The sequence below is a fragment of the Hyaena hyaena genome, unplaced genomic scaffold (genome assembly GCF_003009895.1).
Source record: "Hyaena hyaena isolate Hyena2069 unplaced genomic scaffold, ASM300989v1 scaffold_44, whole genome shotgun sequence".
Classification (NCBI taxonomy): Eukaryota; Metazoa; Chordata; class Mammalia; order Carnivora; family Hyaenidae; genus Hyaena; species Hyaena hyaena.
The window spans coordinates 1,747,026-1,759,941 of record NW_024080676.1 but is presented as its reverse complement, the minus strand read 5'-3'; the positions used below and the strand labels follow the sequence as shown (position 1 = coordinate 1,759,941).

General features: G+C 42.0%; 1 protein-coding gene across 3 annotated transcripts in view; it reads left to right on the top strand.

Annotated features, from left to right (window-relative positions):
• Nucleotides 1-12,916, top strand: part of MYOF (myoferlin) — a 156,252-nt gene that overhangs the window by 101,795 nt on the left and 41,541 nt on the right. For all 3 annotated transcript variants that reach the window (XR_005528089.1, XM_039230277.1, XM_039230276.1), the window contains exons 25-31: nt 670-801; nt 2,916-3,079; nt 5,336-5,450; nt 7,122-7,227; nt 8,636-8,781; nt 10,717-10,890; nt 11,791-11,899. Coding sequence is in view for 2 of the 3 variants with exons in the window: in XM_039230277.1 (XP_039086208.1) it covers nt 670-801; nt 2,916-3,079; nt 5,336-5,450; nt 7,122-7,227; nt 8,636-8,781; nt 10,717-10,890; nt 11,791-11,899 (946 nt within the window). In the remaining variant the exon portion in view is untranslated. The remainder of the gene's footprint in view (nt 1-669; nt 802-2,915; nt 3,080-5,335; nt 5,451-7,121; nt 7,228-8,635; nt 8,782-10,716; nt 10,891-11,790; nt 11,900-12,916) is intronic.

Below are 12,916 nucleotides of genomic sequence, written 5' to 3'. Positions count from 1 at the left end.
ACATGCAGCAGAAGTGATCTGTGTGTACTTTCCATTAGCACACAAAATATTTTTAAAAAAATGGACTCAAGGAGGCTCCTGGTTGGCTCAGTCAGTAGAGCATGTGACTTGATCTCAGGGTCATGAGTTCGAGCCCGAGCTTGGGCATGGAGTCTACTTAAAAGTTAAAAGAAAAAGGTGTGATCAAGGATCGTGATTTGATAAGATTAGTAGCTTTTACTGTTTTATTTAAAACTAGTATTTCTTTTCTTTACTGAGAGTGATGAAGAAAACTATCACCACGGGTTCAGTTTGGTGTTCCTGCCCTGATTCCTACTGCGGTGCCCAGAGTCTTATCCACCACTGCTTTTGCACTCTCCGTGCCTATGTCAATACAGCGAAAAAAAAAAAACCCAAGTAATGTCTTAGTAATACTAGGTAAAAAATAGTTTTACTCTGTGAGCCTCCTGAAAAGGTCTCAGGGACACACAGCAGGTCTACGGATCACATTTTGGGAACTACTGCTTTCGTTGTTATCATAATCTCTGCTGTAGGGTCATTTGGAAATATTTTAACTAAGCAAACATAAAAGTAGACTGGGAAGAACAGCTATTGGATATTCATTCGGTTTGTGGCTTGACCTTAACGTCACAGCCTGGGCTGCACCCAGCGTTATTGTGCATCTCACAGTATCCTCAGGAAAACAACCATGGACCCAAGGTGCCTGTGCAGCTGCGAGTGAACATCTGGCTGGGCCTAAGTGCTGTTGAGAAGAAGTTCAACAGCTTTGCAGAAGGAACATTCACCGTCTTTGCTGAAATGGTACATTTCATGGCATGACTCTCTTTTCTTTCTGGGGGGGGGGGTCCTTTTACATGTCTTCCTTAGAGAAAATATTCACAGATCAAAAACAGCCACAACCATCAGCACTACTTAGAATCCCATCCAAGTGACCTTCCTCTGGGGGGAGAGGGAAAGACTGACCACACTGGGACCCACCAGAGTGATTCACACACAGACAACCCCGGGATGAGGATGCTGGGCAGGTGCAGACCTTGCGAGGTGTGCTTGGGGTGGTGGGGGTCTTTGCACCACAGAAGACTCATTCCTCACATAGGGAAAGCCTCTCTAAGTGACTGTAAAACTGGATATCCGACTGCCAGGGCCACCCCAGAGATTCTGATTATGTAACTGAGTTAGGGATTAGCACCAGCAATGATTCCAATGTGGGTGGCTATAGGGCCTCAGTGGACCACTTTGAGAAACCATGAAATACATGGGAAACACACAAAGCCCTTATAGCGCAGGCTTGGAAGTGCCATTGGGGATAAATAGAGGGTGTGCTGGAAGCCACACGCAAGGCCCTGAATGGCTGATATTTATGCACAGTCAACTGGACTACGTGGAGTCAGGGCATCAGGGCACGTGTAGGAGATGCTTGCTCCAACATTCATATAGGGTTTCTTGGCATCAGCCTGGCCTCCAGCTGTGAGACTGGAGCTCAGCTGGGAGAAGCTAGCTAGCACTGAACAAAGATCAACCAGTCCAGGTCTCCCTTTCACCTTTTCTAGATCTTTCCCTGCATAGCTCAGACTCTAGTTTCAACTCACATTAAAGAGATGACCCACACATCTTAGTTGCGTGACTAGTTTCTTTAGATTCTCAGAACCTATGAGTGCCGGTAGGAGCACATTAATATCAATAATGGACATTTCACGGATTCTTGCCCTCCTGTGCTAATACCACAGGAGGTTCTGTTCTCTGCAGAACCCACCACCACCCTACACCCCCTACCAGATTTCTGGAGGTTTCTGAGGTGCTTCACATGTGTCACCAGTCTTGCCAAATTCCTTGCCTACATTTTATTATAGCCATGCTGGCTTCCAAGCAGAAGTAGTGAGAACACCTTGCTCTTCCATTCTGTGTCCTTCTCACTTAGAAACCAGAGAAGTGTACATGCCCCCAAGTCTCACAGCCCCTTGTAACAATAGCTTCTTCAGCTACTTCCTGGAGTTTATCTCCTTTCAAGGCTCAGAGCCCATGTCTGAGACAGGTACTACTGTGGCTGCTTGAACCCAATTTCCCCATCAAGCCTCTACTCAAACTTCTTCCTTCCTTTTTCAGCCTCAGTCAAACTTCCCTGTCACTTGCAAATCCTCTTCTCAGTGGGCTCATCAGCAGAAAAATGGAAATTTCAGCTTGCACTCAAACAGGGACACTCACCACTGACAAATCACAACCCTTTTGATGGTTGACAGAGTGAAGAGCAGACCTTTGTAGATTTATAACTTCAACTTAGAAAGAAATGCCCTGTAAACCAGAATCTGTTATTGCCACTGAACCTGCTTCCAGATTTTGGTCTTCAACCCCACTGTATTCCAGAGGTGACGAAAGCACAGAACCTTTAGGCTCCATAAAGGCTGGGCCCTTAAAGGACCTTTATATGTCAGACGTTCCTTATAGACTCCCTGGGAAATGTACCATCAATTATAATGCTGATTCTGTGGGGAAATGGGCCCCAAGTTCTAGGTAGTAGACTGTTTACAAGTAAACCCTTAGAAGCCTGCACATTCATAAATTCATGACTTTTATGGGTATTTTAAAAATTAGGTTCAGAGAACCATTTGGAGCCACTCAGTATAATAATGGAAACAACTAGTGTGATATGCTACTGTTCACAATTATTTGCACATTTGAACAATTCTATGAGAATTAGTAGTATTATCCCCAATTAACAGACGGGAATACTGAGTAATAGAGAGATGAGTGATTTGCCCAAAATTACATAATCGGTAGCAGCCCGATTTAGGTCCCTACCTTCTGGGAATAAAGTTTTTACACTTTCTATCATTGTTTAGCTTAAATGGGCTTAACCATGTAGGAGCAGGCTTTATTTCTTGCTCTCTGATGGTGTTTCTGTAATTTGTTTTTAACAGTATGAAAATCAAGCTCTTATGTTTGGAAAATGGGGCACTTCTGGATTAGTGGGTCGTCATAAATTTTCTGATGTCACAGGAAAAATAAAACTCAAGAGGGAATTCTTTTTGCCTCCAAAAGGCTGGGAATGGGAAGGAGACTGGATAGTTGATCCTGAAAGAAGGTAAGTTTTCCATTTTCTGAGAAAAAAAGGGTGACAATGAAGCCTTTCCCTAGAAAGTACTAAATGAATCTTCTCCGTCATCAGCCTTGGTAATATTTATGTAACACTCACTGAGAATAAATCTATAGAAACTTGAAATATGTCATTGGTGCCTCATAGTAAAACGAGGAAATACAAAAAGCGCCTAGCACTAACATTTATTAGGAACTTACTATGTGTGAATGTGTCAAGCAGAGTACTAAGCACCAGTGTGCGAATCATTTTGTTGAATCTGAACTACAGCTCTACAGAGTAGGTAGTGTCAGAAATTATGAAGGATTTGGGATTTTTAACAAGCTAACAAGGTCGTCTGCTCTACTTCCATGGGTGCGGGAAGGAGACCTAGGATCCCTGGGTCAGAGACACAGGACTTCACGGCCAATAGCAATAGCAGTGCCAGAATTCACATGTGCTATAGTCACTCTGTGGGAGTAGGGACTCCCTTCCCACAGAGTGACAAGAAGATGGTCAGATGGTACTTAAACATGAAATGGTTTGTATAACAGGAGAGGAAACTGAGTTTAGGGAACCTAAATCATTTTTAATGGCTAGCAAGCCTGCTGGCCCTTGGCTCCAGAGAGAGAGAGAGAGACTCTGTCTTCCAAGATTATTCCTCATATGAACATTCTTAACTCTGAAGAAACATAAGAACTCATAGAGAATTATCTCCCAACAAATAATAGCATTATCTCCACTTTACAGGTGAAGAAACTGAGAACTACAGAGATTAAGTAACTTATCCAAAGACACATAGGTTGTAAGTGGTTACCAGTCCAGCCTGGGCACCAAAACCAGCACTCAACTATTATGCTGGAATGTCTGTAAGAAACAGTAGAGGATACACTTTAAATGCATGAATTGTATCTCAAAAGCTTGCTATTAAAATGAAAGAAACAGTAGAGGGGAAGCAAGCAGGTGTCTTTGGGAGTTTGGGTTTCTGAATGTTGCCAACACCCCTGGAGCCAGAGCTCACCTTCCCCACCTCTCACAGCACACTTGACTTTGGAGGAAACAAGCTTGTGAAGTTGGATCTTAAGGCCTCAAGCTGGAGTTCTTCCTCTCTGTCTACATTTGTTTCCTGTGATCACAGGCATTGGGGAAGGAAGCCAATGAGTGTTGGGTCTGGTCTGGTCTGTTAAGACCTGATGATTCCACATGATTGCTTTTAACCCATGACAGCTTGCTTTGGATGGGGTTGGGGTTGCTGGTAAAGAGAAGGGAAATGGGATTTGAATCGGACAGAAGGAAGGGAGGTTAGTGAGGACACGGAAAGGCAGAGGCATTGTGTATGGAAAAGTAGAAGGGCCAGAGCATGCAGGGATCAACGGGACCCCAGAGGCAGCAGCCGGGTCTTCTGTTCTCCTTCTCGGGGGCCCAGAGAAATGACAGGATGAGCTCAATATATACAAATAGTTGGGACTAGTTATTTTCTGATTTCTTTCCAGTGCTTGATTCTAGGGGAGGATACGGTAGGGAAAAGATGTAGAGCCATGGTAAGAAGAGTGAGTACCTGGCAGAAGACTCAAGTCAAAGTTGGAGCCTCTGTACTTTCCATTATGAGTTGTCAAAATAGTTCCAATTCCAAGAGGAAAACTGGCATGGCAGAGAGTCAGTTTGGATTTCTTAAGTACCTAAAAGGAGTCTGGAGTCTTAAATGACCTGGTTTGGCTGTCGACCTAGGAACTACCCAGAAAATGTAAACTCCTCCCTTCAGTTTGTGTTACATAGACCATGCAAGCCATGAGTAAAAATTTCCACACTTGGCCTCATGAGACTGTCTTTTCTCCATTTTTTAAAATAGGGGGAATGAGGGTAGACAACTTCCTATTCTTTTGAACTGTTAGCCAGGAGTTTTACTGAAAAAAAAAAACAAAACAAACAAACAAAAAAAAACTGAATGGTCCTGAACTGAAAAATATGGCATCTGAGGTCTCTGTGAGGAGCCACCCACAGGACTGTTTTCCCAGTCCTCACCCTAATTCCTGAGAAGGCGCAGGCCTGCTGACTGGAGGGGTGCTCTGTAATTCAGGTCTCCTTGTCCCCGCAGACCCCTTCTTCAAAGGAATGTCAGAAGCTATTAGCAGGAAGAGGAGTTCGGAGTGGAGAACCCAAGGGGTAGAGTGAGGAGGGAACCGGTGTAGATGTTTCCTGACCACTGGGCAGAGCTGGGGGTGTTGGCTACCACCGTTCCTTTGGTAACCCGACCCTTACCCACAGCTTGTTGACTGAGGCGGACGCGGGTCACACGGAGTTCACGGATGAAGTGTACCAGAATGAGAGTCGCTACCCCGGGGGCGAGTGGAAGGCAGCTGAGGACACCTACACTGATGCGGTGAGCGGGCTGCTCCCCAGAGACAGCCTCACGCCCCAGCTCTTTGGAGCCATGATCCATGAACCCACCGACCATGAGGCGTGGCCTCCCCTCTCTCTGCTCTTTCTCGTATTCTGAATAGCCTTACCTTAACTTTAAGCCACATGAGTGCACCAATAATTATTTTCTCTGGGGGCGTCTGGGTGACTCAGTTGGTTAAGTGTCCAACTTCGGCTCAGGTCATGATCTCGCGGTTTGTGGGTTCGAGCCCCGTGTCGGGCTCTGTGCTGACAGCTAGCTCGGAGCCTGGAGCCTGTTTCAGATTCTGTGTCTCCCTCTCTCTCTGACCCTCCCCTCTCATGCTGGAGAGGTCATGGGGTCTGTTTAACTAGATGTTGGTACATGGTAAAATTTGAGTTTGTGCAATTTTCTTATTGTGAATATTTATTTACCATTTAACTCATTTTAAGAAGCACAACAAATGGAATGTGTACGTCTCTAAAAATATTCAAATAGCATAAAAGGAAATGAAAAGTAATTTTCCCAGATTTATATTTGCCTCCACCAGGCCCCAGGATAACTAACTATTGAAAGCACATTTCTGTTCTTGCTCAACTGTATAACTTCTTCCCCCACCCCACACACAAACCCCTAAACAGAATTGTGTTGTGTGCACAGTTCAACAACATGTATTTTTCATATAACAGTATATCGTGGACATCTTTTGATATCAGTAAATACAGATCTATGAGCTTTATAAAAAAAAATGCGTGCAGAGTGTTTTATTATATGCACCCTCTCTAATTTAAATAATCCTCTCCTTGTGGACATTTTTCCCCTAGTCTTTGCTTTTTTTAAGCAGTGCAGCAGTAAATGTTCTTATATGTACATTTTTATTCACCTGTGAAAGTTTATCTCTGGGAGAGACCCCTGGATTGGTTTGGTCAGATTTCAGTGCATACGCATTGGTAATTGATAAGTGTTGCCAAACTGCTTTTAAATAGGTTGTAAAAGTTTGTATTTCCGGCAACAGCTTCTTAGAGGGACGCTTTCCTAAACACTCACTACTGCGCTGCAACAGCCTTGTCAGTGCATGATCAGTGGTACCCTGATGTCATCTCCATTTTCCCACTATAAATTTAAAGTGAGGCTGAGTAATCTTCCATATGTTTATGGACCACCTTTACTTATTTCTTAGGAACTTTTTTTTTCATAACGGTCAGTTTTAATGCAGTCAATACTTAAGTCAGTATTTTAACCTAAAGCTTGCTCAATCTTACGTGATTAGCATGTAGAACCTCTAGTGAAATTACCTTGTACTTGAGAACATGTATTTTTCACACTTTATCCATGTCTGATGGCTTCTTTCCAATAGAGCTCCTCATAAAGAGAGTTGTACCATTTCATAATTTTAAATTGAACATATGAAATTGCTGATATTTGACCATTTTTGATCTATAACAGCAATTCCTGTGGTTCAACCCAACATACCCCCTAACAGTGGAAACAGAAGGTATTCTAGAAAACTAATTTTGTGTAGCAGTTGTGCATAGAGATTAACGATTCTTCTTGAGTGTAGCATCTAAGTTAGCACGTGAATACCATTGTTAAATGTGAGGCGTCCTCTCACTTTTCTTTCTTATTAGACGCTATGACTTACTTGTCTTCATTTTTTTGGTTTTTGTTTTAAAGAATGGTGATAAAGCCGCCTCACCCAGCGAACTGACATGCCCTCCAGGTTGGGAATGGGAAGATGATGCATGGGTATATGACATAAATCGTGCAGTGGATGAGAAAGGTAACATTTGTTTTAGATCTGTTTCGTGATGGGCTCTCTGCAGCAAGGCCCTGCTTAACTAGAGTAAAGTTTCCTTGGCAGGGAGGAGTCTTAACTTCTGTTGGTCTGTGACAATCAGGTCTTGGATATTACCTGTGACTATTCAGGTGCAAAATCTGAAGGACAAGCAAGTGCTGGATAGGTGCGGGAGAGGGTGTCAAGAGTGAAAAATACAAGATCAGGGGGCCAGGTGGCTGCCGGTTGAGATGTTGGGGACTCATGACAAGAATTTGGGAGGGAAGTGGAATTTGGACTTTGTCTATTCTAATCACACCCACAGCCTCCCTGGGAACATCACACACAAGACCTCATAGCTCAGGAAGAAAGACTAAAATGCCTTAAAAGCCATCCTATTCAGCAATAATGCGAATTGTTGTGGGAGTTTTTTTGGAAGTAAGGTTGACATACAGTAATGTAGATTATTGATATTGGTTCTGTTAATGGTGTTTATCCTTTTCGATGAATAGTAATCTAGAGTTAAATGATTATAAATTTGGAAATCTCAAAAGAGAAAATCTGATTTTTTTCCTTATGAAAGAAAAAACAAGCATAAATAAAGAAGGGTTCAACTTGATTATAAATTTCTTGTTATCTTGATGCAGCCACCACCAATAATAGCATCGTTTGAGCACAAACTGTGTGCTAAGCATAGTCCTAGTTATTTGCATATATTATTTTCATGAACTCTTTTTAAAAAGATATACTTGGGGCACCTGGGTGGCTTAGTCGGTTGAGCATCTGACTTTCGCTTGGGTCATGATCTCGCGGTTCGTGGGTTCGAGCCCCTCGTCGGGCTCTGTGCTGACTGCCAGCTCAGAGCCTGTAGCCTTTTTCTGAGTCTGTGTCTCCCTCTCTCTGACCCTCCCCTGCTCACGCTGTCTCTCTCTCTCTCCTAGAAATAAATAAAAATATTAAAAAAAAAAAAAAAAGATATACTTAACCATTATTGCTGGAGAAATTTGGCCCTAGGCAGGTTTACTAACCTGCAAGAAACTTTTTTAGTGAACAGCCAGCGGTGGCGTTGCTGGGATTTAAACCCAGGCTGTGCAGCTATACAGACCACCCTTTAGCACTGTCCCCATCTGCCTCTTGCACTGTGCTTTATTCTTAGATGCACTAAATTACCATGAGTGACTGGAAGGAGAAAAGGAAAGGAGAACCCCGCGGGTGCAAAGCAAGCAGTTTGAAGAGGGGAGACAGCTGTATTCAGTTTGGCTGAATTGCAGCAAAGTGAAAGGGACAGTGGCATTCATTGTCACCGCAGAGAATGACATTGTGGGAGTGGGAAGAGTGGATGTTTTCTGGAAGTTTATCTGGCAGTCTGGCAAGTGCATCTCTTTGGGATAACTGTTTGCAAACTCTATTCCAGGCTGGGAGTATGGAATTACCATTCCTCCCGATAATAAGCCCAAATCCTGGGTTGCTGCAGAGAAAATGTACCATACTCATAGACGGCGAAGGCTGGTGCGAAAACGCAAGAAAGATTTAACACAAAGCACTTCAAGTACTGCGAGGGTAAGAGTTACTGTGGAGGAAGCTAGGCCCGAGGGGCCACACAGAATTCCAGTGACTCGGCTTTTTCTACAGAAACCATTTGCCAATCAAGGGCCTAATCCCTGCTCAAGAGTTCGCAGAATGTGCCCCACACCTCAACCAGCAACAACACATTACCTGGAAGCTTGTTAGAAATGCCTCACTCTAAACCTACTGATTTAAGAATTGCCCAGGTGCAGCCCAGCAGTCTGTGCTTCAACATGTCTTTCAGGTGACCCTGAAGTAGGCTGAATAATGAGAACCACTCCAGAGGTAACAATAGAAATTATTTTGGTAGCATAGGAAGTAGTGGCAATAGTTCAGTACTTGGAATAAGATACACAAGGCCTCAAATCTTGGCTTTATTTCCTTTTTCATCTGCAAAATGGGTATAAAGCCATGCTTTTAATTAGGGTATTATAAGACTTAAATGGAATAATAGTAAGTGAAATAGAATAATAATGCTCATAATATTAAGCAGAATCTGTTGTTTGTCTTCTCTAATGGTAGGTACTGAATACACATTATCTGTAATCCACAAGATGTGCACTTATCCTCATTTTTTACATAATGCTTACAAAGGTTAAATGGACCCTAGGCCACATGTCTAGAAAATGATCGAGCCAGTGTTTGAACCCAGGCAAAGCTATTCCACAAAGTTCCTGACTCATAGAAAGTGCAATGAAGTTACTTTATATTAGTCAGCGAGCTCCTTGGGCACAAAGTTGGAAGCTGTCTACTTTGTATCCTTCTTGCTGCTCAGAAACTAGTTCCTAATAAATAATGGAGGGGAATGAATGAACTGATAAGTGAATATCTCTTACTCAGCTACCCCTATTGTGATGGGGTGAGAAATTCCTAGAGGCACTTGGCTCTCTCCTGCCACATGAGAGCACCAAGAGGGGGTGGGAAGAAGAAGACTAGAAAGGTGGCCCATTCCTACCAAAAAGTATTGTTGAGACTTTGATCCTGTTCCCTAACTTCCTTACTCTTGGCTGCCTGCAATACTTCAATGCCACTGTTAACACTATTGGAGGGTCGATTACAAGATTGTGCTTGACCTGCAATTATGTTTATTCAAAATTGAAAAACTAATCCCTACAACAGTAATAGCCTCCGTGGTGCTCTTATTTCTGAGATCATAAATATCATTCAGTATTATTTTGCATTTATTAAATCTAGTCACACTTTTAAGATATTTACAGAAAATGTCCACCCCTAAATGTCAGCTACATGAAGGCAAGGACCCTGTCTTGTCTTATTCTTCACTGCCTCCTTGGCTCTTCACATGATCGCTGTCACACAGTAGACATATTTGTTGAATTGCATACATACAACATTGAAAACTGAGGTCATTTATATATAAAGTTTTTAGGATAAAAAGTACTATACTCCTAAGTTATTGCAGAAGTAACATATCTGATCTATCACTTCGTTATGCCAGCTGTTAGCTTAGATGAGACATTTAAATCCTAGGGATGGTGATGTCATTTTTTCCTACATAAAGTAGAGTTAATAATGTTTTCTAAACCGTACACAATTGCAGTGTCTTATGGGCTAATGGAAGTGAAAAAATAGAAAGCAAGTTAAGAAAGAATACATTTTCCTTAACCCTCTCCAAGTCTGAATAACGTGCGTCTCCTGCTGGGATAGGCACCACCTTCGCAATGTCTCATTCCATGTCAACTGTTTCGTTATCTCTCTGTGTCCCCACAGTTCATCAGCTCTGCAAGGACAGAGAGCCTGTCTACTTTATTCTTTGTTGTATCACTGGCTCATAGCATGGTGCTTACAACAGAGTAGATTTTCAATGCATATTTGTTGATTGACCAAATAATCTGCTTTATTAATTAAGGGATATTATTATTGTTATCATTATGATTAGCATTAGCATTAAAGGTTTTACTTCTGTTCTAGGCCATGGAAGAATATGAAGACCGAGAGGGCTGGGAATATGCTTCTTTAATTGGCTGGAAATTTCACTGGAAACAGCGTAGTTCAGATACCTTCCGCCGTAGACGCTGGAGAAGAAAAATGGCTCCTTCAGAAACACATGGTGCAGCTGCCATCTTTAAACTTGAAGGTGCCCTTGTAAGTACTAAATACTCAAAGCTCAAATACTATAAGCATAGGGAAAATAGATGAGTGTTGGATACACCACTGACTCCATGGAGATCTCTCCAGTACTGCAGGACTGCAGATAATTTGAGAGAAAGCTACACATCCTAGATGCTCAGTAACTCTTGTTAAATGAATAGATCATTAATATAGGAAAGTTTCTAAGAAGTTATACTGCAGATACACCTGTTTAATGTTGTTTAATTGAACATTTTCCAAATATATCTTTTCCAAAACCCTTGTTGCAGGTGACATCTGTTAATATCCCAGGCACAGGTTCCTTGGATCATACCTTGGAAACTACAAATGTTCAATCAACCAAAAGTGTTATATATACAGATGTGAGGGGGAGGAAAACAGAAGGATGGCTCCCGGAATTAGAGAATAATTTATATGGAATCACAGTAACGAAGACAGGGAGGGAAAAAGCAGAACAGTGGAAGGAGTGAATAAGAAAATGGCAGCAGTCCATCTAAAACAACATGGTGGTTGGGAACCATTGCCAAACACAGCCTGTTACTATATTTCTGCACACTGACCTTGCTCTGTGCTTCCATTGCTTAGTCTCATCCTCCTCCCACCCTTTAAATCCCTTTATTTATACTTTATGCCTTTCCTTTTTAACATTTTCAGCATCAGGGTTTAAGAAGCCTGAACTCAAGGCCGAAAAGACTGGCTGCACCTTCATGCTCTGTTGCTTTCCAGCTAAGTGACCTTGGGCAAGTCACTCGCTGTGCTGGGCTTCATTCGTCTTTAAAAATGGAGGGATTGGATGAAAAGAGTCTATTTTAAATGCCACCATTCCAGATCTTTGTAATTCTTGTCTCCTTGTCTGTCTTGAGGCCCCATTCATGGACTTTTCTGCCTCTTTAGGGTGCAGACACTACAGAGGAAGGAGATGAAAAGAGCACAGAAAAGCAGAAGTACACTGCCACCACCGTGTTTGGGGCAAACACTCCCATTGTTTCCTGTAACTTTGACAGTAAGTTTTTTTGTTTGTTTTATTTGTGTAATTTATATCCAAGTTAGTTAGCATATGGTGCAACAATGATTTCAGGAGTAGATTCCTTAATGCCTCTTACCCATTTAGAAGCCCCCCCCCACACACACAACCCCTCCAGCAATCCTCTGTTTGTTCTCCATATTTAAGAATCTGTTTTGTCCTCCTCCCTGTTTCTATATTATTTTTGCTTCCCTTCCCTTAACGTTCATCTGTATTGTATCTTAAATTCCTCATATAAGTGAAGTTGTATATTTGACAGTAAATTTTAAACATGAATTTGTGCCTTCCACTGCTACAATTTACCTCTAGAAAACTCTTTGAATCACCAAACATGATTAAAATGTGTTTATGCAAATGTAACTTCCATTGTCATCACCTGATGAGAGGATTTTTTAAAATAATAGTTTTAAAAATCATATTTGGGGTGGAGGGTCATCACATCATTGACTTTAACATAGCTTATACTCATTCAATCTGTTAAGCTCCCCCAACAGATTATTTTAATTAGAAAAAGAGGTTGGTTCCAATGATAATCTTTAGGCATCCTGGAATGAGGCAGACCTACTGTGTGATGATAATAATAATAGCAGATGCTTATCTGGGGCTTACCATGTGCTAGGCACTGTGCATATATTAATTTGTTTAATCCTTGTAACATCTGAGGAGGTAAGTGTTATTCTTGTCCTCATTGTAGAGGTATAGAAGGATTAAATAACTTGCCCCAGGCCTTACAGCTTGGAAGCACTATAGACAAGATAGTCTGACTCCCAGATCTGTGCACCGAGTCACAGCGCCCTACTCTATCTTGGATCATGGCGGGGGGGGGGGGGGGGGTAGCATATACACATTAACATAATAAGGATAAGAAGTATAATGATTTTGAACTTTCAAAGCAACTTTTAGCAGATAACTGTCTCCTAGATCTGGGGCTGAAATAGTATAGAAAGCCCTATTTCTATATCTTCTGGAAACCAAGTTTCATTTTAAAGGTCTATA